Raw genomic sequence first — 25,834 nt, 5'->3', positions numbered from 1 at the left:
GCATAGATCGTAAGGCCGTAAGAAAATAGACCAATCACAGTCGATTATTCTCCTTGAGCTCGAAGAAAAGCTTTAAGGTTATGTGAAAATGTTGAAGGTACGTACTTGACAGGAAACATGATAGACTCACAGGACGTCAGTGAACAGGAATTAGAAGTGTTGAGAGGCGATGCCCTGGATGATAGTCTCTGCAGTAGCAAATGGATAATCAAAACTCTGATGTCTCTATGTGAGGTAATTTCTTAGGAAAATTATTCTTTACATATTAACTATTCGATGTAACAATATCGTGTGAGTTGGTGTGAATCAGAATTGAACAGCAACATTACGCACAATATTTTTGGAAATTCTGTTTTATCGGATATAAATGTCTTTTTTTAAATTATTCAGTTCCTTTTTAATTATTTTTGTTAAGTTCAATCTTGTTTGTTAGATTTGTGGTAAGATTAAAGTGTTTTATGTATTGTACATACGTTGTTTCAGATTGACAAGCATGGCTGGACAAAAGAGCTAGAAGATCAGCTGTGTATTCTGTGGGATCTGAGTATGGAGGGAGAAGTGGTGTCGCATCTTATATCATACGATTTTCCTAACATAGCGAAGAACACCCTGATGACTTCTGACGAACCACGATTAATTGTACGATCTATAAATCACGACATCCGATCGTGAATTCTGCAGAATCTATTTTAACAACAAATTTGGGCCGGTTTAATAACGAAAGATATATTTTCAGGAAATAATCTTAGGTATCATCGGCAATGTAGGCAGCAGTGATGAAGCGTTCAATACGATATTACGCGACCGAGAGCTAGTTACACAAATCCTGAGACGTTTAACATCTGACGACTCGTTAATATTGATTCAACTTATGAGGATCTTAAAGTCAATTTTGTGGCAAATCATGGCTCATCGATCAGAGGATTTTTTGACAGCTCATTTTACAGAATGCGAATTTTTCGGAGATTCTATAATTTTTATATTAAAGAGCTCGACAAATGGTACGCACTGTAATTGCACAAAAGAATCCTTTTGCATAATTAATATAATCGTGAAATTTTTGTTGTGCAGATGACTTATTAACAGGCACGATGAACGTGCTTGAATCTATATGTGAAGTAGATACGTTGGTTATTGAAAATTTCTGGGATAAACTATTTAGAATAGACGACTTGTTTTCGGCGATGTTAGAATCATTCAGCGAGGTAATATCGAAGAGAAAAACGAGTCAGTTTGAATGGAAGTTTGCCGAACATTGGCTGGGAGTGATAACTGACATAGTAGACTGCGCCTCTGATGGTGGATTTAAATCTACTGGATTTAATTTCTCTGAATTTAAAATCGATAAGACTGACGAGAAGTTTTTGAAGCTCGTGGAGATTATGTATAGGATATTGAAACCCTGCAAAAAGTCATATAATTTATATCCAATTCGGCAAGGAGGCGCCAACATGATTCACCATATTACACACATGCTGTTATGTTTGCGTTGTTGCGACGTGACTGACCCAAGACTGGATTGCATTTTGACGACTATAATTTTCTCCCTTAAAACGGGTATGTAATTTTCGATTTTTTGTTTCAGCTGTAAATAATGCACACGAGATCATCTCTTTTGCCTAACAATATATATGTATTAGTTTCAGAATCAGCTTCAAAAAATAATCAAGATCCCGAGGAATTGATAGCCGACCTTTTAGAGTATCTGAATAAATACTGGTTACATATGATTAAAATCTGTACCGGTAAACAGATTATGGTAATATTGCGTCTGTGTAAACGCGAGGTTCGTGAATACCTAATAAGTTTTGTGCAATCACATCCTGAAGCGACACCCGAGGCGCTTCGCAAGATGAAGAAAGTTGTTAAATACTTGAAAAAATCTTAGGACAAAAGATATTCCCTTAACCCTCAAACACTTGTGGGTTACGGTAATCCACGCCGTTCGTTACATATAGGTTGCACTAGAATCGACTATAGTATAAAATGTATTGTAATTATAATATGGATCTGATAAGTGCAATTTTATATTTACTTAATTGTATCGTATACGTTTATAGATCAAATAGCGTTTTAATATTTTTATTTATAAATCCCATATTGGATCTTATTGCTAGAAGCTATTAACATAAATTGCGAAATTCGAGTTTTGCAAAATTTATACGCTTTTATCGTATTATTTCATTATTGGTAGCGCTTTTATTGTCTCGTATATGTACTTACAGAGGCTTTCGTAGACAAACGTTTACTTATCCGAGTTATTACATTTACACAGTCTCAAATCAATTACGAATCGACTTCACCTTAAAAAGACCGGAGTCATTTAGTTCTCGGAAGTAATTTCCATCGTATAACTTTGGAATTGGATTTTAAAATTTTCTTTCGCGTCACAAATCATTTACGATCGATGTTCGATAATTAGCGAATGCAGATAAGATATCTGCAATAGATAACTTTATAGATTACTTCATTGTCTCTTTTCGACCAGTATTGCGATGTTGAATAGAAAGAGATAGATATTGGTCGCAACACGTTTCGAAAGGATAGAGCGTTCTTGTTCCATCTGTCTATTTACATCTTCCACGAGCGCGTTTATCCTTCTCGGAATTGCCGCCTCTTCTTGCATTTGTAGAAACTTAAATGTCGATTATTCGAGATGTGCCTGTTCTAATCGTGCAGCTGTTTCGTCGATACTTGTGTTCTGGTCTTCTTTCTTTCGCGCTTGTTCACTGAAATAATTCAATGCAATTAGTACAAGTATATTAATCACAGTGGATTTTTCTACTCGAATAGAACGCCTGATGTTACTCACAGTAATTGCAATTGGTACCAGCGTGCCTTGCACACACGTCATGGCTGTATTTCCGGGTAACAGTAAGGCATCGCAGCCCCACCGGTATTCGCCATATTTCGCTACAGCCGCTTTTAACATGTCAAACTGAAAACAAAGAATTTTTTTTTATTTAACAGTTATACAAATACACACACACACACACATACACACGCACACAAGCTAGGTTAGAAAACATCACTTACATGTGCGTTGGTCCACGTATATGACTGCATTTTGTATTTCTTCGTGCTGCTCCGTGAACGAAAAATATATTTTGAATGATGAAAAGCGCGAAACGCCCCTTGCTCCTTCTTCTTTTTCCTCTATTTTTATATTGGCTCCTGCCGCTTTTCAGCAGACAATACGGCCAGATTTGCCACTGTTTTGTTTAAGCGTAGCGAAATCTGAGTGGAAATTGTAATTGCATCAGCAATCTTCCAAAATTTATTCATGAAATCTGAAGACATCTTTGAACCAATCACAGAGCTGTATCAGCATCTTATGCTAGGTCTACAATGCGAGTCGTAAAGTCGTGAGTCATAAGAATTGACCACGCACAGTCGATTATTCTCCTCAAATTCGATTGTGCGTGGTCAATTCTTACGACTCACGACTTTACGACTCGCATTGTAGACCTAGCATTAAGGCCGTCAAGACCGAGGAAACTTCGGTACCAGTTTTTAATGATTTTTGGTACGCGACCGATTTCCGATGTTCCTCTTCCCTCTTCCCTCTTCCTCGTCTCTCTTGTTCCGTTTCTGCGGCTGCGCTACGCGTGAACGCGTCGTGCTGCGTCGTCGTCGTGCTCGACCGCTCGCTGGAGTCGCTGGTGTAAGGAAGCACTTGTTGACTGTAAATAATAGAAGTGTTGAAATTTGAATACATTTATCTACGGCATGTAAATTGACCGTGCGTCATGGATTCTGCATTCGGACTGCCGTTAAAAATCAGGTTTTCCTGAAGAGAAAGGAGAATCCCCCGAATTCTGCTGAGAAAACTGCTCCTATTAGCACCGTCGGACGCTTTGTTGATCAATCGCGAGAGTCACGATGGCTGCGAAAGGCATTCACAGCCTGAGATTTAATCAGGATCAAGGTAAACTACAATTTGCGACTTGCGACCAGAAGCTCGCAAAAATACGTTGTTTTTTTTCTTCCATTAACATCGTTTCTCTTTCGCAGGTTGTTTCGCGTGCTGCATGGACTCTGGATTGAGAATCTATAACGTCGATCCGTTGGTCGAGAAGGCGCATTTCGACAATGATTTAATGGGAAGCATCTCCATGGCCGAGATGCTCTGGAGAACAAACGTAATTGCCGTCGTGGGCGGTGGAAATCGTGCTAAGTTTGCCGATAACACGGTTCTGATCTATGACGATCTGTTGAAGAAATTTGTCATGGAAGTCACCTTTACCAGTCTCATTAAAGCCGTCAGATTACGAAGGGACAAGTATGGAGTCCTATGCTTTTCCTTTCCCACTATAAATTCCTACGTATGGAACGTTTGTTCTACAGAGGAATATTTATATGTCGTAGAATGATAGTGGCGCTGCAGCGGGAGATCCACGTCTTTTCGTTTCCCACGCCCGTACGGAGGTTGTTGACGCTCGAGACCAGAGACAATCCAACGGGCTTGGTGGAAATAGCGACGTTCGCGACAGCGCAGAGACAATTGCTGGCCTTTCCCGGTCACAAACTCGGTAGCGTGCAGTTGGTGGATCTTGGAGCTACCGAAGCTGGTAGCTCCAGTGCTCCCATTACTCTTTCGGCGCATCAGGTACCTTAACTTCTTCTCGCTACTTTGATTTTTCTTTTTTAAGGAACTTTAATGTTATAAAGATTCACTGCGCTCCTTGGGGAATTTGTTTTTGTTTCTTTTATTTATATTGAAGTAAAATAGTTTTCCACTCAAAATTCTTTATATGTGGGATGGAAGAATCCAGAATTGAATCCAGATTGATTTTGCTCGATAAGGAACTGCTCGATTAGTAAGCCATCCAATGCTCCAATCGCTTTAACTTAATACTTACTTCAACAATTAATAATGCGAGCCATCTTTCACTTACAGTAATTATTTATTATTATATGTTGTAATAACAGGGTGCACTGGCATGTCTAGCGGTTAATGGAAATGGGACTATGATCGCGACTGCGTCCGTTCAGGGAACTTTAATTAGAGTATGGGATTCCGTGCGCAGGAGTTTATTGGTCGAATTGAGGCGCGGTGCCGACCCGGCCACGCTTTACTGGTCAGTATACAAAATTAATATAGCCATATGACTAGCATTACATTGTTGTCATTGATGCAATTAATTTTTTTCAGTTTCTTAATGTTCCTTGATATTTTCTTTTAGCATAACGTTCAGTAGAGACTCGGAGTTCTTGTGCGTCTCAAGCGACAAAGGAACAGTGCATATATTTGCCCTAAAAAATACCAGCTTGAATCGACGATCCACGTATGTAAACCGATGCTCCTTTTCGTACGAACGAATATTTACTATACAACGTGTACATAACTTTGTGTATTTTCTTGGTTTTTTTTTTTTTTTTTAGTTTTTCAAATATGGGTTTTCTCGGCAATTACGTCGAGAGTCAGTGGGCATTGGCTACCTTCACAGTACCTCCAGAATGCGCCTGCGTTTGCGCGTTTGGCACGCACAATTCTGTGATAGGTAGCGTATTTGTTTTGTATGAAAAAAATATATCGCTCGTATATATACCGCGCGCGCTTCTTCCCTTATCTTTTAATTTTATTGTAATTTCAGCTGTATGTATGGACGGAACGTTTCACAAGTACGTGTTCACCGCGGAAGGCAATTGCAATCGACAAGCATTTGACGTTTTCCTCGACGTGTGCGACGACGAAGACTTTTAACACAAGGCCTACTACGCGTGCATGCGTGCGTGCATAGTTACAAGACTATATACTTTCAACGAAATTTCTAGTCGGTTTACGAACGAAATTTCTTATATGTGATAATTGTACAGGTAATCGAGTCGCCGATTACGTAGAAAGTGCACGAGTCATGGGAAAGTCAATATCCCATAGAGATCCTCGAGTACGATCTCTTTTTGTGACTTGTGTACTTTTCGTAATTATACAGCTTTAATAAATATTAACAGACATTTATTTTATACAACGAACAACCCATTTAACTTTTATATTTATATATCACCTTTCCTTTACAGAACTTCTGGAAGTATAGGAAGTTTGCGTGACGTGCAATCAACACATATCCAAGAGTTTTACGGGAACTTGAAACAAATCTTACAGAGTTAAATTTATGTAGGTCTGTCCGAGAAGGCTCGTTCTCGTATTCTCTCTGAAAAAAGTTGATTGTTAATCGAGATAATTATTTGCGCAGAACTTGGTTCTTTATTAATATTCTGAAGATATATACTGTATGGTTCAGGATTCAACATAGGTCGTATCATGGAAGCGTAACAGAGCGCACCTATAAGTCCGAAGAAACCTCCGACAAACACGCCGTATCTCCATCCTTTCAATCGCATCGCTGCAAACGGATCTATATATGGGCAGAGAAACAAATACTATCGAACGTCATTTAATTTAAAGCCAAAGGGAGCTGCTGTTTTTATTATTCAAACATATTTGACTTATTTTAATGTTACATTCTCAAACTAGGAGCACACTAATTGCACGTTAAATTGCAAAATCACTAAAACATCGCGTCGACTACAAAAATGATATGTCTGATTGATCGTTAAATAATCCAAGACTTGCGGAGTAATCAATAGCACTCGGTATGCAATGAAATGTATGTACCTCTCGCTCTCGCCTGATTTTTTAAGGTTACGTCTCAAACGTAGTGCCCGATTTCGCCGTTAGACGGCGAAAATGTACAACTTTTCGTTTCTCGTTGGTACACTTATATGTGCTATTTAATATATAAGCCACATTGTAAGAGTGGACCGATGTACTTGCTTCGGCAGTACATATACTAAAATTGGAACGATACAGAGAAGATTAGCATGGCCCCTGCGCAAGGATGACACGCAAAATCGTGAAGCGTTCCACATTTTTTGCATACGTATGTATCCATTATTTATTCATTATTATTTAAATGATACTTAATAATCTAAATTATAAAAATATAAATGTTTAATTGTTTTAATATAAAATTACATAATAATGAATAATTAAAATAATTATGAACTAAATTAAAATTTCATTAAAATTTTAGATATACTTAAGAATTTTTTAATTCTTTTTTATATTCATACTGATATAATATTACACAAACTAAAAAAGTTTTCAAACACATATGTATATTAATGTTTAAGGTTTTCGTTAATAATTTTCTAGAAGTTCTTCCAAACGTAATTATGAATGAACGCGCGTTTTATCGTGCGCGACGTATCGGGAGACTCGGAATTCGGGAGTGTCAGTGTCGCCGATGTGTCAACGGCGTCTCGATCTCCGCGTTCGCGGCGTGATCTCGCTGCGCGATAATTGAAGATAAAATGCAAAGGCGTATCGCGCGGATTAAGTGACGGCGAAGACGGTCCGCCAGGTGCGCCGGTTTATACGATAACAGGTGTCGGAAACTAATGCCCTCCCGGACGCCGGTGCCGCGCGATAAAGGTTACGTCCGCGAGCGGGACAGATGAATCGATTGCGGTAGTGCGAGAGGATAGGATAGGATAGGATAAGGATCATGTCGAGAAAGTGGCTGTCGAATTTCGCCCTGGCCGGCACCATCAGGCTGCTGATAATGAACTCCGAGTATCAGAAGATTATCGGCAACCGCGTCGAGGTGTCGACCGCCTTGAACTCATGGAAGAGAGGTTAGTCGCGGGGTCTGGCACGGCCTGCTCCCTGCTCTCCAGCTCCAGGACGAGCGTAGTTTTTCGTCACGGTCATGTTCGATTGTTTTTATTTTAAACGCTGAAATATTAACATTAGAACTATCGACGATTAATTTCTGTTCTTAAAAAAAATTAATGAATAAACGGGAAAATATATAGATCGATTTGATCATTTGCGACCAAAACGTCATGGAAGATCTTAAGAAAATACAGTTATGAATTTGAGTAATTTTCGAAAAAAAAAATGATAAACCAGTCGCTCTGACTGCTCTGGTAGTTCTGATGTTAAATATCGTTTTGATTAATTAGCGGAAAATTGACTTTGCAGTCGCGTGTCGTGTTTTCAACGTATTCTCGATTTTTCAGTAACCGAAGGGGTTTACCTGCATAAGATCGGCGTAGACCCGTACGAGGGAGATCTGTTTCACGAGACCCCGATCGGCTTGTACGTGTTCGACTTGATGCAGAAATACTTACCTCAGCGGGCATTATTTCTGCTGTTTGTTGTTGTCGACCTAACCACTGCTCTGTGCCTCGCTCTTGCAGCCAAACATTATGCGATCGAGTTGGTCGGTACAGTATTAGAATTTAAACTTGTTTAGTTTGAAATCTTCGTGATAAAAGGTACACGATATTTATTTCAACTTGAATTACAGGCAACGAAGAGAAAAGAGAAGAAGGACGAGATTAAGAAGCCTGGCAAAGACGTTTCCAGCACGTCCGCGTTATACGTTTCCACGGCATATCTGTTCAACCCGTACATAATATTGAATTGCGTTGGCCTGACGACCACGGTGTTCACCAATCTACTCTACTCAATCGCATTGGTGTCGATGACGAGACGCTCCGTGCTCTGGAGTTGCGCGTCGATAGCGTTATTGACGTTGCAAGGACTTTATCCTGTGTCGCTCACGGTACCGGCAACCATTTACGTTGCCAGTACGGCGAAGAACCGAAAGACCAGCATTGCTACGATGCTAGTCACATTTACGAGCATCCTGGCGGCCCTATTCGCCATTTCTTACCGTATCATGGGGAGCTGGTCGTTTTTGTGGAGTACCATCGGCTTCATCCTAACTGTTCCCGACTTACGTCCGAATATCGGACTGTACTGGTACTTCTTCACGGAGATGTTCGAGCACTTCAGATGGCTTTTCATCGCGTCCTTTCAGATAAACGTCGGTTTACTGTACATAGTCCCCCTAGCGTTGCGATTACGACGCGATCCGATGCTATTGGCGTTCTCCTACCTAGCGATAGCTGCCATATTCAAATCTTATCCGTGCATCGGAGACGTCGGCTTCTATATATCTCTACTGCCGCTGTGGAAGCACTTGTTCCAACGTGAGTCGAACTCTTGATACTTTCATTCGTACAATTTCGAGCGACGCGAATTGTTTTAACAATTACCTTGCTTTTTTTTTTCTAGACATGCAACAAGGATTCATCGTAGGTTGTTTTGTACTGTTTTGCACGGTCTTCGCTCCGACTGTGTGGCATCAATGGATCTACTCCAGATCGGCGAACGCAAATTTCTACTTTGGGGTAACACTGGCGTTCGCCATAGCGCAAATCTTCCTCCTCACGGACATCCTGTTTGCCAGTGTGAAACACGAGTTTGCAGTTCAGAATGGTATCAATAAGAAAGTTAACGGAAATGAGGCTAAACTGCTGCTCGAATAAATTAAGCTTTTTTAGATCGAAATGTATAATACCCTGCCGATGAACAGTGACAAGTGATACGTGTCTTTGAATCATTTGTCATAAATAAAAATAGTTTTTTACAAAAGTCTGCTTTTATTTTGATTGATGCATGCGTCCATTCGCTTAAAATGTTTACAATATCACGGTACGAATTTACGGTATAAAACTCGTTTACTTCTAAAATACATACTAAAATGATATGATATGTTTTATAGTTAAAATTATAAACGTGTATATATGTTTAAAAAATCAAATTTTTTATATAAAAAACTTACTATTTACTTTAAAACTAATTATTATATAGTAATTTTTTAATTGTAGATTAATAGCATTATATATTGTACATCAATTATACATTATATACTGCACTGCTATCTTTTATACATATATATACATTATACATATATATTACCTAGCTTTTTCGTAAAATTACAAAAATATTATCAGAGAGATATTAAACATCGTGTTCTCGTATATCTGTCTCGTACTTAATATTTATCAATACTGATATCTTTGTACTGTGATCAACTCTTACACTTAACAAAACAATGACGTTTAACCTTGGACTTCATACCGAATACTAATACTTTTACCCCTTTCGGGCAACTAAATACAATGATCCTTAATTATGTCACGCTTAATACAGATTTTTAGGTAACTTTAAAATGATTAAAATTAAAACGTTAATAAAATGATGTATTAAACTAATGTATGATATACGTGCATTCGTAAAAAATGCAAATGCCTAAATCCTATATGTGTGAGAATCGGTCGTTATTTTTAATCTTTCTTTGACTTTAAATTTTCTCTCTTTAACTTTAAATTTTCCATTTTACGCACAAGTTCGTCAAATGTTTTTGTTCTTTCTTCTTCCCCAAGCTCTACGGTAACGGATAACTCCGTTGCACTTGACGGGCCACTGCCATTACCTGACTTAGCTTCATAATTGCCTTTCAATTTCGCTATTACGTCCTTGTTTAATGGCAACTTTTCAAAGGGAATATTTGCGTTATGTTTTTTGCAGTATTTCCAAAGTACTTCCCAATGTTCATTTCTGCAGAGTAGATTTGGATTTCCTATTATTATCATAAGTGCTCTTGCACGTGTTAAAGCAACATTAAATCTCTGGAAAAAAAATTACATATAATTTTACATATATTCATATATACGCGCAGGCACATACACGCGCGCACACACACATCACCCCGAATTATAAATAATTAATATATATACATATATGTGTGTATATATAAACGTTTGGGTGGCAGTGCGGTCTAGTGGTAGAGCGTCAGACTCGTTACCACGAGGAACCGGTTTCGAGTCCACTATGATCACAAAAATTTTAATACTTTAAACTGCACTCCCCGTACGGGAAGTAAATAGGGAACTCTTGTGCGGGCGCGCGGGAGAAACTGAGCTCCGTCTTTCAGAAGAGACGTTAAACTGTTGGTCCGCACATGGCAACTGGCAACTGCTATGTGTATCCCCTCATGATGATGATGATGATATGTATATATACACATATAATTCGGGGTGATGCTTAAGGTGATTCTATGTGAGAATAATTAACTCACAGTTAACGGATCACAGGTTCATAGTACATGTAATAAATAACATACCTTTGGATTGGATAAGAAACCAATGTGTTCTTTACCATCGTGTTCGAAGGTTTTAGATCGTACCGTGGACAATATCATCACATTTCGTTCTTGTCCCTGAAATGTTTCAACTGTTCCCACAGTTATGCCTTTTAACTTCATAGCGTCTAGATGATGAATAATATCTAGTTGCTGTTGTTTAAAAGGCGTTACGATCCCGATATCCTTTGGTGTTATCACGTGTTTTCTTAATCCCGCCTTAATCAGGATACTCACATACATTAGTACCGCCAGTACTTCGGCTGTGTTGCAGACACTGCAAATGTATCACGCTTATGTTTATGCAATTTTGCAGACAAATTAATTATATAAAAATTTGATCCTGATTTAAGACAATTGTAACGAAGTTTGCATATACTTAAATATATTAACCTTCGGTTTACAGATCTTGTTTCTGTGCCTAAAACTTCTTGGAATATCATAGGAAAATTTTTATTGGGCAATTGTGACCAGTTCAACGCCATTCGTATATCGGCTCCTCCACAGATCTTTAAGTCACCACAATAAAATTGTTTATTTGACACGTGTAAAAGATTTTCGTGACTACGGAAATTTAGAACTAATTTCGTTATATAGTTCGAATTATATGTTCCATCCTGCTTTTTATACGGGTCACAATCGTCCATTAATCTTTCTAACATGGATCTTCCTGTTAGGGTAATAAATTAAATAGTTAAAAAATATACAGATTACACGACATTTAGTGCATTTTGAAAAAACTTGCCGAGAAGATGCTCAATCCTTTTGCAACAAACGACAGGTCCCAATTGATAAGGATCACCTGCGATAACAATTTGTGGATGAAATCTAGTCTTCTCGTCAGATTCTTTATTTGTTATCGCGAGAGGAATCAACATCTCTGGTTCAATCGCTTGACTTGCCTCATCAATAATTATGTAAGAAAAATGATTTTCCCGAAAATTTACATCAATCAATCTGTAATAAACGATACGTGATATGTCAAATATCTCTTCTAGAAATTTAATTTAACAATATCAATTTAATTAAGAAGTATTTCTATATCTAAACGTATGTATAATTAATTTCATTTAATCATATATAAATTTTTATAACTATTAAAAGTAAACATTTTGACTGCATATCTAAAATAACATATACATACACAAAATAAAATAGAACAACATGTGAAATACATACCTTACAGATGATACTAATGTTGTAATAATAATTTTTTTCCGTAACAGTAACTCTTTTGACAAAAAGAGAGTAGATTTTTGAACAAAATTTGCACATGATTGAATTTCATTCTTCACAGTCGACCTGTTTTTCAACAGACAAAATTCAATTCGTATATTTATATTGTGAGTTTTGTCACCCTTCATAAAATTTATGCCGTAAGCGAAATTGTGCGATCATTATAAATAAAAATCAAATTTAAAGACAAACTTTTACTTGTGCAATGTTAATTACGGTATTTGTAAAAAAAAAAGGGAAAACGAGAAAAACTGCAACAAAAATAAATTTTTTACCATTCTCTAGATGGAGCATACATTCGATGTATCAAATTTGTCGGAATATATTTAATCAATCTTTTCGTGATTTCATCAGCTGCTGCGTTAGATGATGTGCACACCAATATATTTTTCGTCGGAAAGTGTCTCACAATCTATCAACCAAAGGATAAAAAAAAAAAAAAATTTTTTTTTAAATAACTTAACTCAATGTGTTAGATCTAACAAAGAAATTACCTGACATATAGTTTCAACTAATGTCACTGTTTTTCCAGTACCAGGGGGACCAAAAATTATATAAGGTGCAGGATATGCTGTCTTATTCAGTATCTTCCTCACTGCTTGCTTCTGTGGTTCATTTTCCTTCAAATCAGCATTTATCCATTCAATATCGCTATATAATACATACGAGTCATGATGACGATATGATTCGATATGAATAAAATATTCGATTTTAAAACTTACATTTCCATATCTGTGCAATTTGTCCTCAATCGTGGATATACAATCTCAATCCAATTGCATTTGCTTACTATCTTTAATGCATAATGACAGCATCTCAATGACCAATGTCGGTCCACAAACTCTATATTAAATCTTTTCCCCTCCATTTTCAATGTATTTGGATTTCTAAATGATATATAAAATTATTATATTATTTTATGTTATATATTATGTATGTTAGGTTCTCAAAGACCAAAAACGCTGAGCGAAAAAACCGACCTGTCGCGTTACGACATTTTCACATTGCCAGAACGCGTTGTGTTTTTTGAAGTGCCACGATACGAATATCGCGTTGTAGCCTTTTTGGATATATACCCAAACGCGCAGTAGTCGGTTTTTCGCTCGATGAACGTTTTCGGTCTTTGCGCCTAACATATATATATCATATATTAATATATGTCTTTGTTTCTATCATAAGTGAAGGGTACAGGAAAAAAATGATCAAAGTCCACTTTTTGTTAAAATTGATCTGATCATGCTTATCTTGTAATACTTATTTTCAAAGACCTTTTATAAATCTTATCTGTTTTCATCAAGAAGTTACAATTCATTCACAAAATAAGGCCGAAAGATGTACCGTGCTGGAGAAAAACGATCATAATCCGACGCGCTTGTGAGGAAGATCCAACAAAGCTCAACATACAATGTAAACACTATGCATATTCACTGCCAGTACTTTTTTTAATAGCCTCTTAAGATACCTAAGTCTTGAAATTTAAAATTGCGTTTTTCTCCTGTACCCTTCAATTACACTATTATATTACATTGCTTTAAAGACTAAATATATTTACACAAATGTTAAAATATGAAAGGTAGACTGAATAGCTGAATAGCTTAATGGAAAAGTAGTTATATGTTAAACAAAAGACTCAGTTTAACTTTCTGTCTTGCCATTTCATATATAAAGAATTGTAAATGAAGACATTAGTTCACATATTGGAAGCAAGTATTCAAACCAAATCCAAAATGACTCAATAATACGTTGTGATACTGCATTCTTGCAGAATGGAAATACAAATAAAAAATATAAAAGAAAAAAAAAGAAATCAAGATACTTTATGCCAATAAGGATGCACATATACATGTGTGTGTGTGTGTGTGTGTATATATATAGTCTGTTAAAGTATAAAAAAAATATTAAAGCATTATTAAAATAAAATTGAAGCAAACTTACTCAGGATCATAGGGCTTTATTATTACATCATTTCCTACCACTTTCACGACTTTTGCAAAAATTATTTTCTTTGTATTATCTCTGAGATCTACTTCACAGTCTGGTTTAATTACATGAAGATCACCATTCAAAGATTTCAGGCTGATAATAAAACAATTTTCTAAATCAGACGTCTCAACTGTATGGTTTAACAATCTCAACCGTCCTAGTTCGAGATCTTCTTCAAATTGTATCAGATATAAGCATATTTTCAATATGGTTAAATAATCCCGCTGAATTATTGTTCGTACATTAGACAAACTTTTAATGCACTTTTTATAATTGTTATGTAGATTTGAACGAGAAGTAGAGTCCCCTTTTGGACAATATATACTTTTTAATGCACTACGTAACTGAGATGGGATAATAATAGATGGCAACGTAAGCCTTGGCATTAATGCAGGTGCCGTAATAGACCTAAAATTTAATAAAATTTAATGATACAATAAATAACTAGCTTAATAAAAGTAAACACTTTTGCATAAATGTGCGCAGTATTAATTTATTGCATGAAATATTATTAACAAATTGTATATTCTGTTATCGTACATTTAAAAGCTATGTTTCATAATATAATATTTAGAAGTTATCAATCAGTTAATCGACCCTCAAACACTCATGCGAATCTCGCTAACCCATGTGCGGTGTTAGTCCAGGTCTACAATAGCTGTGTTTTGTCCTAAACCTTTAGAAATTAATCACTCCACAGTCGATTACTCTCCTCAAATTCGAAAGTGATTGATCAATTTCTTGGGCTTAGGACTTAAAACACATATTGTAGACCCGGGCTTAAGGGATGGCCCAGAAAGTGAGGTGCTTGAGGGTTAAAATTGTATATATATCTCTAATATGATAATATAAATTATAACTTTTCTTACATAAAATCTTCGCGTTCCATTCTCCTCTGCATGACGAAAGTAAATACTTATTTGTTAAAATTGCCAAGTAAGATAAAAGCGTCAAATTGGACCTAAAAACAATTTTATATGTGCATACATACAGAAAAAAAAGAATATTCAAATGTTTTTCAATTCTGCACAAATACATCTGGCACAGATATTTATAAGTTTTGTTTACCCACATATAGCAGGTATTGTACAATACGAAATAAATATGCAGAATACTTACATTCACGTGAGTTATCGCGGTAACCAAATAGCCACGCTATTATTTCAAAGATTTCTGAGGTTATAAAAATGCTAATAGATTATAACGCAACACCCATAATCTTATACGATATGCATTTTTGATTCTCTTGCTGTCCCTTGCAGCTTGCACACTACACTGTTTTATAAATAAATAGATTAATCGGGGACTCCCAACTGAACTTGATAACCCACGAGACGCACACGTAAGATTTTGAAACGAAATGAATGGATCCGCCATTCAACATTCAGCGCCTGAAAAGCCGGAGAAAGCGAGAGCATCACGTTTGACCACGTTGCGATTGGGCGCGTTCGGCAGACCAAGCCGCTCGGTAGCAGTCGAACGTGATTGGCTCTTACTTTTAGAACCAACCAATCAACGTAGAGTGTTGATAAGACGAACTCAACAGTTGTGTCTGCTGAACGCGGTCAATCGCAACGTGGTCAAGCGGGACGCTCTCGTGCGGGAGTCTTTAGCACTACAATCTAGTTTTTTTTTTACGTCCACCACTGGAGCCAATGGTAGCCATAATAACTAGAAGATCCGGAAGCGACAGCCGACAGCCGACAGCACCTGCGTAATTGCACTGGTGTGAGTGGTGTGCTTGTGCCATTTTATATTTGTATATTTTGTATACATTTCTTAATCGCGACAAGTCACGACAAGTGCCGCAGGCCGCAGCATGACGATCCTTTGAAAGCGTTCGAGGTGAGCTGTAGTAAGCGTATATTTAACGCGAGAATCGAAGTCACCCTGGGAAAAATTTACATTCTGCGTGCGTTTTAAAGAATTACGTACGCGTCCCCAGGTACGTTACGTACATACATACATACATATGTTTGTGATTCCGTAATATTTTCACCGATATTTTGGCCCACTTGATATTGCTCAATTCGCAATTCGCAGTCGTTCGGACTCACAAACGAAGCCGTTCTCTCGTTGAACTTTATGAGCCATTTTCAAATTTTCCAGGTATCAACAACATGACAGCGGTATATCCGACTTTGCCGAAACTGGCGGTGAGAGACAGCCTCGACGACGACGATCTCACCGACATCGACGACGAGGTGTTCATCAGGGATGGGAGAAACGGTGGATTGAAGTTGGATGATGACGGAGTGAAGCGGCCCTTGATGGCACCTCGTAGAAAATGCAAAAAATCTTGCAGCTTCCAGAGCCATAAGGTCCCATGCAAGGCGTTTCTCGTGCCGTTATGCTACGGAATTACAGCCTTGATCGTAGTGTTAGGCTTAATTGTACTTTGTATATTTACCGCAAATATATTCCCGATGCCGTTAACTATATTGAAAAGCTGGCTGTCGCACGAGCTGAAAGAGCCTGCGAATGAATCTGAGATAATTCCGTGTACGTCACTGTCGTCCAAGGTTTTATGGACCAGATCGTTGCCAAAGTTAATACCTGAGGCACCTCTTAGGAGCAACGACGTTAACTCTGATGGAATTGAGGATATTATTGTGGGATTTAGCACAGGTATAAAAGGATCACGTTTAACTCGAATAAAAATGGATGTTTTGTATTATTATTTTAATATTTTAATATTTTAATATTTTCTGCTTTCTTTTTTTTTTGTATATAATATAGTTTGCCATTGCACACTCTATAGTGCATTGTGATTTACAATTAGCTACTTTTATTTTGTTTGCTTCTTTTACAGATTTTGTCTTGCTTCATTTTGTCTTGCTTCATTTACACGATGTTTCTTAACAGTCTAAGGTGAATAATTAATGAATAAATTATTTTATGATTAGATCGTTAGTTTAATCAATCGTTATAACAGTTATTGATTTACAAATTCAGGTCTGGATACAATGGATACGAAATATATCTGTACTATATATTTTGGGAGACAAACGCCGTGTCTAGGCGGCGTACTAGCGCTGAACGGTAAAACGGGCGAAACCATCTGGACACATTGGACTGCCCATTCGATATTTTCCGTTGACTGTGGCGCAGACTTGACAAACGACAAGATTAAGGATTGCGTCATATCTGGACGCGGTGGAGTGCAAGCTATTAACGGCCGGGACGGTTCCAACATATGGGATATACCACTTCAAGATTCAGCTTCAGAGCTGCAAATAACTTTGGACGTTTACGATGCTAGATTTACAGCGGATATGGACGGCGACGGTACTGGCGACGTAATAGCGTCGCATGCCGTCCAATCGGACAACATTCAAGCGAGCAACATACTCGTGATATCGGGTAGAAGTGGCAATGTCATACGCAACATTGATTTACCGGATACGGAACAGCTGTTCGTAGCCCCGCAAATTATAGTGCATCCTGACGGAGAAAATATATTTGTTCTGGCTACAACCAGTCAACGAGATGCCGGCGGATTATATATAGTGTCCCAAGCTAATATATTTTACGGTGATTTGGTATGTAGCATAAAATAATCTGTCTAGTGTTTCAATGTGAAAGAATTATCGCGTTAATTAATACTTTGAATGCTTTTGTTGCAGCAATTACGAAAGCTCAATCATAACACCGGCAAAAATGCACTATTGCCACCGATCCTAATTGATATTACGTCGGATGGAATTGAAGATATTGTCGCCGCTATGTTCAATTCTACGATTGTGGCATACAACGGATCCACGTTTGAACCTATCTGGAATTATACAGTCCCCAATTCCGAAGTAATCAGCATTCCCATTCCCGGTTATTATAACGACGACGATATACCGGACTTTATGGTAAAGCATCAGATAGGTACTGGTTTGGCCACGTACTATTATACCATGGCCACGGTCATAGACGGTCGTAATGGACTGCCTTTGCTCGAAAAACCGATGGAGGATAGCCTGAGCGGGCAAATGTCCGGTTTGTCGGTCACCGTCGACGGATTTGGCAACGATTGGTTTTTGCATTGGTCCACCGATTGTTTAAACTACGAGGGAGTCAAGGAAAAATATCAGTTCTTGAAAGAACAGAGTTTTATGTCGCAAACGCGCGCCGATCCCTGCTTCCTCAGATTCAATTCAACGCTCACTACGAGACTTCTAGCATTGAGCCAACACGTCGGTCCGCCCGGAATGTCGTTGTACTTTTCGGAGGATTGGAAGTCTCTGGAATTCAATAATTCAGTCGATTCACGAAAGGAAGAGGAAAAGTACCTGAACTCCTATTCGGGATTAAAAATTCCGGACACTTACGCAAACATACCGCTGGTTTCCGAGAGATCGCCGGGAGTTCATAAAAACCATCGAAAAGAAAGCATCTTCAAGCATAAAGATAACAATATACTCGAGATCGGCAAATACGACTCGGATGCAATATACGAAAACGTTGACGAATTCAAGAGCCACAAGAAGCACAATCCCGAGGACACCGTAGATAATTTAGACGTAGATCAAGCATGGAAACAGGATAACAAATGGATGGATGACGATATGCAGACGGATAAAGAATATGGTAGTATATACGAAAGTGATAATAGTAACAATGAAGACGGACAGCAGAGTGTGGATTATTCGCAAGGTGAAGTGCGAGAGCAGAGGAGCGTTATTGTAGCTAAGGATCCATATGTAATAAATATTTCCGACAAAGACCATGTCTCCAAGGAAATTGGCGATTACTCAACACCCGAATCGACGCAACATAATTTGCAGTTGGATAGCAAGAATAATAACACAGAGAATAAGAGAGGAATGAAGGAAATCAAGGACAAGAAGAATGGCTCGGTGAACAAACCTGACACAATGAATGTATTAGTGACGCCAATTTCAAAATCTCAAGAGGAGGTATCGTCAACTATGTCGAGCGATAAATCAAATATGGAAAGGACTACTACAATACGGAGTGTATTAAATACGAGCGGATTAATAGAAGTCAATATTAGTATGGAATATCTGAACGACACACACACCGATGAATCAAATGTTACCAAAAATCAAATGATCACCAATCATCAAGATGAAACTTCCACTACTAAGAAAGTCGTAGACGCGACACAGCGGAGACAGATTTATAAGCATAGTTTTCCCAGCATTATCCAAGACGCGGATGATGACGCTAGTATAGAAAAAATATTTAAACGGGAATCGTTGAAAAATCAAAGTAAAGGCAAGATTAACAGAAAGCAATTGCGAATATTGTCGTCGGTAAGTGATAAAGATTTTAAAATAAGACAAAAACGAAAAACGAAACAAAACTCTGGAACCGACCATTCTCGGTCGAGCGGTATCAATGGCATTCAGAAGCAGGCGCCAACTGGTATTCTGTTGCCATCCATTACCGAATCCAAGGGCAGGACTTCGGTGGATTTAGTGTTTTCTACATTCTGGCTACCGTCGTCCGAAGTGTCTCTGATTTTGTCGCAAGCGGATCAGTGCATTCGTAAAAAGAAAGCGTTGTTAGAGAGAGAGAATAATTTTGAGTATAAGAAGGATGACGACATCATCGGCGAATGTTTAGCCGAGCGGGGCATTAATTACAGATTATATCAAGAGTCGAAGGATAGGGAAAATACCAAAATCGCGCTTGGCCAAATGACAATATACAGGATGAAGTTGGAATGCGTATGTCCGGAGGATATGTTATCTAATCAAACGTGCAGAAATATTTCATCGCGTCAGAGCTGGTCAGAATATCTAGGCTCTTTTGGAAACGGCTATTTTAAGCCATTGCGTAGATTAAATGTCTGAAACAACTGCAAGGTTCTCGTCGAATTATATAAATTATTGAGGAAACTTTCATTGTAACGGTCTTTAATGGAGTCGTTAAAGAATTATCAAATAGTTCCGTACACTATTTGCAAAAGTATACAGTAACAATCATAATTCTAATCAATTGTTATATAAAAGCAATTTATATTAATATTTATATGCAGTCTTCTTCGCGAAATAAAAAATATGCAAATATATGCGTATTTGTATATATAAGAATACAGTTGCTCTCGCAATTAAAACTTTTAACGTTTAATTTTGAAGAGAATTTCTATAATCACATATCTGTTAATCATTTATGAATAATTAAAAGTTTTTTCAGAATGCAGTTACGAATGAAGAAGTAACTGTATGTGCCAAAGGTGATTTCAATAACTCTTTATATATACAAATATATTAAAATTTATAACTTACGATCGCATAAAAATGTTAATATAATTAACGTTGAAAGTATACGTTATATCAGTAATAAGTTAAATGTAACGATCCCGCTATCTATATATGAATTAAAATGTTAATCATATATACATACATATATATATATATATATATATATATATATATAATATGTTACTACATATTTTTTGAGATAATCAAAGTTTATGTAACTGTATAGTCCGATACCAATGTATGTTAATTGTATCAGCAGATACAAATAATCTATATAGCTGACAAAAGATGTAACCTGGTGCTACTAATTTTATGCGTTCTTACGTGCATTTCTTATCGTTTAAAGAAGAAATTAATAATTTATTATGCAAAGTTTATGAATGATATTGCTATCTCTGAAGATTCATCAATTGCGTTTGAAGAATAACAGATGTAAACATTTAATCACTGTTAAGTGTAACATGAGTATTCTAAATTCTAAGAATATAAAATATATACATTATTGATCATTGCTGACGTTTATATATATTCTTCCTCTTCCTGGTACATTTTCGCTGCTATGGTATGCTGTTTGATCAATACTGGATTATTAAACGGTTTATGGGTTTACTTATATGTGCGACAGATACTTCTTACGGCTTTTGCAAGAATGGGACCAAACTGAACGTTTTAAATACGGCATATTATAAGCTGCAATTAAGTGCAATGCAAATTATGGCGAAAGGAAACGTGAAACGTCGTAAGATATATATGTCACATAAGTTTAACGGTTAGACAGTAATTAATAATTTTTTGACGATGCATTAGCGAGCTATTCTTGCACTGTATGCAGCAGCAACAATTATTTCAGATTGTCCAAGGCTCAGAAAGCTAATCTGTTTGTAAGTGTTCATTAATTAATAGAGTATACTTAAGACTACAATATATAGATGACATGGTTCTTTCTAAATTTATTAATATTTTACATTTCTTCTCTCTCCAGAGAACATTTGAACATCCTGAAGTAGGAGATAACGAGAAGTTTCAAGATTATAAGGATGATCTTTTAAAAAGATATAAGTTATGTGCGTGCAGTTATTCTTTAAATCTTGGGTAAGTCTTTGCTCATACACACACAAATACACTGTTTTTTTTTTCCAAGAATGTTTTCTTATTCTCATCAAGTCCTCAAGTCTTGCAATTCAACATATTTTTCTATACAGAGATGTTAATTAAGACTAAACTCTTGGATTTACAGAAGAATGGCCGTAGAAGGTAAAACGATCGAAATTATTGGCGGAGATACGTACAGGCATTTTCGAAGATCGATGGTACCTTTTACTACCATACCGAAAGTACAAACCGCGGACATCCCACGCTGTTTGGAGCGCAAGGCTCTAAGCGGAATTCTGCAAACTGTACAAAGACGATGTTACACCGCACTCCCTAAATCAGAGCCCTACAAAAATGCAGAAACCCAGACGGATTACAGAGAGAGCGAGGCGCAAACCGAACCTTGGGAGCCACCATGTAAAATTGTTCCAGGTGACAACGCAATTAATTACAGTCACGTCGCGCATTCGTAGAATAAATCAATTGAGAAATCGGAATATAGTGGCAAAGAAAAAGAGAACACGAGAAGGACACAAAACTGGAGACGCAGAATTCTAGTGGAGATATCCTAATTTTCATTTAGGTCACAATCCTGAAGTGCTAGCGTTAGCTCATCTAACTTGGGAGCATGGACTACCCGCAGGCGTCCATGAGGTGCACCTTATCAACAGGATGCGGACGAAGAAAGCTTGGGAAGCCGTATTACCGCCGATGGATACGCCGGCCAACATAAAGATGCGAGATTCAATAATAACGACCTTGGAGATAGACGAATGGGCATTTCGAGAGTCGGTGAGTTTCAAAACGGAATCTCAGCAAGGAATTAAGAATCTCAATCATCTACCTACACAATATCCACATTTCTTCTTTCTTCAATTATGTACCCTGGTGAAAAAATTTCTCATATTTTCTCATCAGAATTCTCCTAAGAATTTAAACTTATGAAAAATTCTGGAAAAAATACATAAAATTCGGAATATTTCAGTATCCGTATATGTACATGAAAATTTCTGATGATTTGCGCAGATTTTCTCATATTTATTAAATTTCTACAAAGATGTGTTGGCGGGAAAAATCTGAAATATTTTATTATATTGTTTTGTCAGAGTTTTTCTGAAAAACGTTCCAATTCGTATTAAAAAAATCTAAAATATTCTTAGCATTCTGAGAAAGTCTTGAAATTTTTATAGAAATTCTGATTAATAATAAGAATAATTCTGAGACATTTTTCCACTAAGATAATAATTTTATAAAAATCTCAATCGTTTACATAATACCTACACGTAACACCTACGTTTCTTCCTTTCTTTAACTATGTAATAATTTTAGGAGATTCAACTCATAATGGATTTACGTCTGGATCTGATGAGGGACCTCCTGCAGAGTCGTGAGTCGGAATACGAGAAAAAAATGCAGGGTCGTTTCAGTAGGCTCGAGAACAAACTGAGCAAATGTCGGGACAACCAAATTAAGACTATCAGGCATAATCTTAAACGAGATTTGCGAAAATTACGTAGGAAACGTCGCGACGACCAACAACCTCGTAAACCCGACATAATTGAACGGCATATCGACCCGAAATCTGACCTTTACGTACCGCAAATGCGTTTCGGCGAACATCCCCAAAGACGGCACGAAATCTTGCAGAAGCGGTTCTTAAGCGAAAGCCACATTGAGCGTGAGTATATTCGATAGTAATTAGCATCAATCGCCGCTACTCAATTCATCGCAATTGTTACTTACAATTAGAACAAGAAGAAGACGCAACACTCAGTTGGTTACCAACTATCGAGGAACCGAAAGCGATTAAACATGGGCCCAAACCGATAGACATCTGTGTACGAGAAACCAGATGGACGGAGGAAAAACTGAAGCAACTTCATTCCGACCTGAAGGCCATTCGAATGAAAGTCAAATCCGTGGATGAGAGTCCAAGATTAGTGAGGCGTAATCACGAACTGCCGGCTTTGCCCGTCACACCGCGTAGATCGGGCACATGGGACAATAAGCAGAAACAACGGGAAGAGTCTGCTACATTTATTCAGAAGCTTGTTAAAGGCAGAGCGATACAGTGTATGGTAAAGTACAGATCATTCGTCGTGCATTTTAAAATAGACATACAGAGCAAGATACTATATAGTTATGTTTCTATCGCAGTAGAAATAGAGGAAATATACAATTTCACATATTTTACAGATGTACAAAGGACGCGATAGATGCAGAGAGCTGATCGAGGAATTGGAATCGACTCAAGCGCCCGAGCAGGAAGATCATGATGATGAAAAGACACACATGATCAATTTGCGGCAACTACAGAACGATCAATCGGTACAGGAAGATCGTTTGTGTGAGATTCTCGATTCCTTAGAGGGGAAGACAGTCTGTGGGACATTAGATTTTCTCAGCAAGGTAAGTTTTTGTAATCTTTTATCGAAACAGTTCGTTCGATTATCTCTCTCTCTCTCTCTCTCCCTCTCTCTCTCTCTCTCTCTCTCTCTCTCTCTCTTGTTATCTGCAGGAGTTAGTGAGATTAGAGGACGAACGTAGAGCTCACGCTTTTGCCTTGCTTGCCGAAAGAGAAAGATGTATGAGAGAGGCCGCCGAAGCTGGCAGGCGACAAGCGGAACGTAATCGACGACGTGAATTCGATGAAATGTTCAAGCAAATCGTGAAAGTAAATCAGGACTCTGTAGAAACTTACTTGGAGGACATTGTGAGGGATGAAATCGATTGGATATCTGATGAAGCGGCTAAAGAACGTATCTTAGAAGTTTGCGACAAAGTGGATGCTATATCGAAACATGCCACAGAAAAGTAAGAAAAATATGTGCATTGATAATCAACAGGTATAAACAAATTATATCATCAAAACAACGTGTAAAACACGGTGGTATTTTCGTAGCGCTGATAAGTTGGCAGATGAGGAATTGGTGGCGGATATGATCTACAATTTTGTTTTACCCGAAGTGGAAAAACACAACATGAGAGAAAAGATTCGCGATCAACAACAAAGTTATATGCGGAACGCATATACATTAATTTACGAGAAAATTTTAGATTTACCACCCGATGAACCATCGCAAGTCACAGATAAAGAAGTTTACGTAAAAAATGAAGATATGCAAGTGATTCGCGCGGCTACGGTAAAGATTGATGATTTGTTTATATTGTCATTTTTCGTGTAAAAAAATATTAATTTATTTTTCCAGGACCAAGATATCAAAACAGAAGAATTAGAACTCCCAATCCACGAAACAGATATTGAAGATAAAAAGCGAGCAGATTCAGAAATAGATTCAGAAACAGATTCACAAAGCGATTCTTTAATGAAAGCTCAATAATGTGTATCGGAAATCAAAGGCTACTTTGATCTGAAAACATTTTTTATATATATGTTTTTTTATAATATAAAAATTAATAATAGTTATAATAAAAGTTAAGTTTTGGCCGAAAATATAGAAGTTGTCTATTTAAACTTCCAAAAATAATCGAACCTAATTGTGCAAATTGATAAATATATGTATTAACATTGTAGTTCAATCAATATAATTCTGGTTGGATATTTATAAAATCTACGTTAAATTTATATTACTCTTTCAACATCAATACTATGTAATAAACTGTATCTTTACGTCAATAAATTAATAATGGATAAATTATTTTAGCTTATGTACATACATTGTCTTCCGATAAATATTTCTTTCAACTTAGATGTCTTTATAAAAGAATGAATTATATAAATTGGAGATAAAATGTCAACCCAAACTGTATGTTGATGAGTTTAATATGAATTACAGTCTTTTATACGTTAATGATTACATATAACTACATATAATAAAATCAATTGTACACACGTTAAAGAACTTACATAACACTAAAAATAAAACCAATGTCTTTCAGTGTTTAAAGTAATTTGTTTCATTAAAATAATATTTTAATATCACTTTAATAAAACTACACATTAATGTACATTTTACTACGATAATATTAAAATATTTTAATGAAATGTACATTAATGTTATTGCAATATCCAGTTTATTGTCCTTACTCTTGTTCAATTTCTTAATAAATGCACGATAAAATAATCTTTTAACCAATTTACGCTGCATTTATATCTGAAAAAACATTTTTTTAATATATATACATATCTGTGTGTGTACCTTAGAGGTAAAGGATCGCGTAAGTATGTCCATTTTCTTAACATTTCGATAAAAAACAAGGTTTAAAGTTTTAAATAGGAAAATGATATATATTTTTCTAGATGTACATAAGATAAGAGTATTAGTAACTTGATTTATT

The 25,834-nt window shown here is 36.9% G+C and overlaps 6 protein-coding genes, 1 long non-coding RNA gene and 1 other non-coding gene across 18 annotated transcripts; 6 read left to right on the top strand and 2 right to left on the bottom strand.

Moving 5' to 3' along the window:
• Nucleotides 1-24: 24 nt before the first annotated feature.
• LOC143900483 (uncharacterized) lies at nt 25-2,066 on the top strand. Its single transcript, XM_077411893.1, has 5 exons — nt 25-234; nt 484-639; nt 737-1,001; nt 1,072-1,557; nt 1,641-2,066. Exons 1-5 carry the CDS (start codon nt 118-120, stop codon nt 1,886-1,888), a joined length of 1,272 nt encoding a protein of 423 aa, XP_077268019.1. The 5' UTR covers nt 25-117; the 3' UTR covers nt 1,889-2,066.
• Nucleotides 2,067-3,631, bottom strand: LOC143900502 (uncharacterized). Of its 6 annotated transcripts, none has more exons than XR_013257798.1 (4): nt 3,508-3,631; nt 3,037-3,237; nt 2,813-2,938; nt 2,067-2,729 (listed from the first exon to the last, which is right to left on the bottom strand). It is a non-coding gene; the product is annotated as an uncharacterized LOC143900502 (long non-coding RNA). The 6 variants fall into 6 exon arrangements; XR_013257797.1 differs by having other exon boundaries at nt 3,037-3,300; nt 3,508-3,525; XR_013257795.1 differs by having other exon boundaries at nt 3,037-3,343; nt 3,508-3,522.
• Nucleotides 3,552-6,878, top strand: LOC143900489 (WD repeat domain phosphoinositide-interacting protein 4). 2 transcript variants are annotated; one of them, XR_013257791.1, is made up of 9 exons: nt 3,552-3,928; nt 4,015-4,282; nt 4,369-4,609; nt 4,933-5,081; nt 5,187-5,288; nt 5,386-5,504; nt 5,598-5,820; nt 6,022-6,118; nt 6,198-6,878. XR_013257791.1 is itself a non-coding variant. In XM_077411907.1 (7 exons), exons 1-7 carry the CDS (start codon nt 3,883-3,885, stop codon nt 5,705-5,707), a joined length of 1,035 nt encoding a protein of 344 aa, XP_077268033.1. In that variant the 5' UTR covers nt 3,552-3,882; the 3' UTR covers nt 5,708-5,973. The 2 variants fall into 2 exon arrangements, 1 of the variants encoding a protein (XP_077268033.1); XM_077411907.1 differs by lacking the exons at nt 6,022-6,118; nt 6,198-6,878 and having other exon boundaries at nt 5,598-5,973.
• Nucleotides 6,745-9,452, top strand: Pig-u (phosphatidylinositol glycan anchor biosynthesis class U). 2 transcript variants are annotated; one of them, XM_077411890.1, is made up of 5 exons: nt 6,745-6,884; nt 7,160-7,641; nt 8,029-8,231; nt 8,319-9,006; nt 9,092-9,452. In XM_077411890.1, the coding sequence occupies exons 2-5, from the start codon at nt 7,512-7,514 to the stop codon at nt 9,343-9,345; spliced, it is 1,275 nt and encodes a 424-aa protein (XP_077268016.1). In that variant the 5' UTR covers nt 6,745-6,884; nt 7,160-7,511; the 3' UTR covers nt 9,346-9,452. The 2 variants fall into 2 exon arrangements, with proteins under 2 accessions (XP_077268016.1, XP_077268018.1); XM_077411892.1 differs by lacking the exon at nt 6,745-6,884 and having other exon boundaries at nt 7,585-7,717.
• On the top strand, nt 6,771-6,877 carry LOC143900694 (U6 spliceosomal RNA). The gene has a single exon (XR_013257857.1). It is a non-coding gene; the product is annotated as a U6 spliceosomal RNA (small nuclear RNA).
• On the bottom strand, nt 9,437-15,596 carry LOC143900475 (putative helicase MOV-10). Its single transcript, XM_077411874.1, has 11 exons — nt 15,342-15,596; nt 15,092-15,183; nt 14,175-14,630; nt 12,962-13,126; nt 12,734-12,890; nt 12,515-12,651; nt 12,183-12,305; nt 11,745-11,960; nt 11,397-11,669; nt 10,986-11,280; nt 9,437-10,491 (listed from the first exon to the last, which is right to left on the bottom strand). Exons 2-11 carry the CDS (start codon nt 15,121-15,123, stop codon nt 10,147-10,149), a joined length of 2,199 nt encoding a protein of 732 aa, XP_077268000.1. The 5' UTR covers nt 15,124-15,183; nt 15,342-15,596; the 3' UTR covers nt 9,437-10,146.
• A 315-nt stretch (nt 15,597-15,911) lies between these two features.
• LOC143900470 (uncharacterized) lies at nt 15,912-20,952 on the top strand. 3 transcript variants are annotated; one of them, XM_077411856.1, is made up of 4 exons: nt 15,912-16,067; nt 16,332-16,850; nt 17,178-17,764; nt 17,849-20,952. In XM_077411856.1, the coding sequence occupies exons 2-4, from the start codon at nt 16,343-16,345 to the stop codon at nt 20,030-20,032; spliced, it is 3,279 nt and encodes a 1,092-aa protein (XP_077267982.1). In that variant the 5' UTR covers nt 15,912-16,067; nt 16,332-16,342; the 3' UTR covers nt 20,033-20,952. The 3 variants fall into 3 exon arrangements, with proteins under 3 accessions (XP_077267982.1, XP_077267981.1, XP_077267983.1); XM_077411855.1 differs by having other exon boundaries at nt 15,916-16,167; XM_077411857.1 differs by lacking the exon at nt 15,912-16,067 and adding an exon at nt 17,035-17,093 and having other exon boundaries at nt 16,769-16,850.
• A 57-nt stretch (nt 20,953-21,009) lies between these two features.
• On the top strand, nt 21,010-25,468 carry LOC143900474 (cilia- and flagella-associated protein 91). Of its 2 annotated transcripts, XM_077411873.1 has the most exons (10): nt 21,010-21,324; nt 21,426-21,535; nt 21,681-21,967; nt 22,119-22,327; nt 22,865-23,213; nt 23,285-23,613; nt 23,732-23,944; nt 24,054-24,349; nt 24,438-24,678; nt 24,745-25,468. In XM_077411873.1, the coding sequence occupies exons 3-10, from the start codon at nt 21,685-21,687 to the stop codon at nt 24,874-24,876; spliced, it is 2,052 nt and encodes a 683-aa protein (XP_077267999.1). In that variant the 5' UTR covers nt 21,010-21,324; nt 21,426-21,535; nt 21,681-21,684; the 3' UTR covers nt 24,877-25,468. The 2 variants fall into 2 exon arrangements, with proteins under 2 accessions (XP_077267999.1, XP_077267998.1); XM_077411872.1 differs by having other exon boundaries at nt 21,010-21,535.
• The last annotated feature ends 366 nt before the right edge of the window (nt 25,469-25,834 follow it).

This window comes from Temnothorax americanus, unplaced genomic scaffold (assembly GCF_048541705.1).
Source record: "Temnothorax americanus isolate GAGA-0224 unplaced genomic scaffold, ASM4854170v1 Scaffold3, whole genome shotgun sequence".
Taxonomy (NCBI): domain Eukaryota; kingdom Metazoa; phylum Arthropoda; class Insecta; order Hymenoptera; family Formicidae; genus Temnothorax; species Temnothorax americanus.
This window is presented reverse-complemented; position numbering and strand designations above follow the sequence as displayed.

Coding starts and splice junctions, on each gene's coding strand:
- LOC143900470 (XM_077411856.1), top strand. CDS start 16,343: ATGACAGCGGTATATCCGACTTTGCCGAAACTGGCGGTGAGAGACAGC. Junction 16,851..17,177: donor TATTGTGGGATTTAGCACAG/GTATAAAAGGAT, acceptor TTACAAATTCAG/GTCTGGATACAATGGATACG. Junction 17,765..17,848: donor ATATATTTTACGGTGATTTG/GTATGTAGCATA, acceptor CTTTTGTTGCAG/CAATTACGAAAGCTCAATCA.
- LOC143900489 (XM_077411907.1), top strand. CDS start 3,883: ATGGCTGCGAAAGGCATTCACAGCCTGAGATTTAATCAGGATCAAG. Junction 4,283..4,368: donor GTCAGATTACGAAGGGACAA/GTATGGAGTCCT, acceptor TATATGTCGTAG/AATGATAGTGGCGCTGCAGC. Junction 5,505..5,597: donor CACGCACAATTCTGTGATAG/GTAGCGTATTTG, acceptor TTGTAATTTCAG/CTGTATGTATGGACGGAACG.
- LOC143900483 (XM_077411893.1), top strand. CDS start 118: ATGATAGACTCACAGGACGTCAGTGAACAGGAATTAGAAGTGTTGAGA. Junction 640..736: donor CTGACGAACCACGATTAATT/GTACGATCTATA, acceptor ATATATTTTCAG/GAAATAATCTTAGGTATCAT. Junction 1,558..1,640: donor AATTTTCTCCCTTAAAACGG/GTATGTAATTTT, acceptor TATATGTATTAG/TTTCAGAATCAGCTTCAAAA.
- Pig-u (XM_077411890.1), top strand. CDS start 7,512: ATGTCGAGAAAGTGGCTGTCGAATTTCGCCCTGGCCGGCACCATCAGG. Junction 8,232..8,318: donor AACATTATGCGATCGAGTTG/GTCGGTACAGTA, acceptor CTTGAATTACAG/GCAACGAAGAGAAAAGAGAA. Junction 9,007..9,091: donor GTGGAAGCACTTGTTCCAAC/GTGAGTCGAACT, acceptor TTTTTTTTCTAG/ACATGCAACAAGGATTCATC.
- LOC143900475 (XM_077411874.1), bottom strand. CDS start 15,123: ATGCAGAGGAGAATGGAACGCGAAGATTTTAT. Junction 12,652..12,733: donor TAGTTGAAACTATATGTCAG/GTAATTTCTTTG, acceptor TTTGGTTGATAG/ATTGTGAGACACTTTCCGAC. Junction 12,306..12,514: donor TATGCTCCATCTAGAGAATG/GTAAAAAATTTA, acceptor GTTGAAAAACAG/GTCGACTGTGAAGAATGAAA.
- LOC143900474 (XM_077411872.1), top strand. CDS start 21,378: ATGGTTCTTTCTAAATTTATTAATATTTTACATTTCTTCTCTCTCCAG. Junction 21,968..22,118: donor ACCATGTAAAATTGTTCCAG/GTGACAACGCAA, acceptor ATTTTCATTTAG/GTCACAATCCTGAAGTGCTA. Junction 22,328..22,864: donor AATGGGCATTTCGAGAGTCG/GTGAGTTTCAAA, acceptor TAATAATTTTAG/GAGATTCAACTCATAATGGA.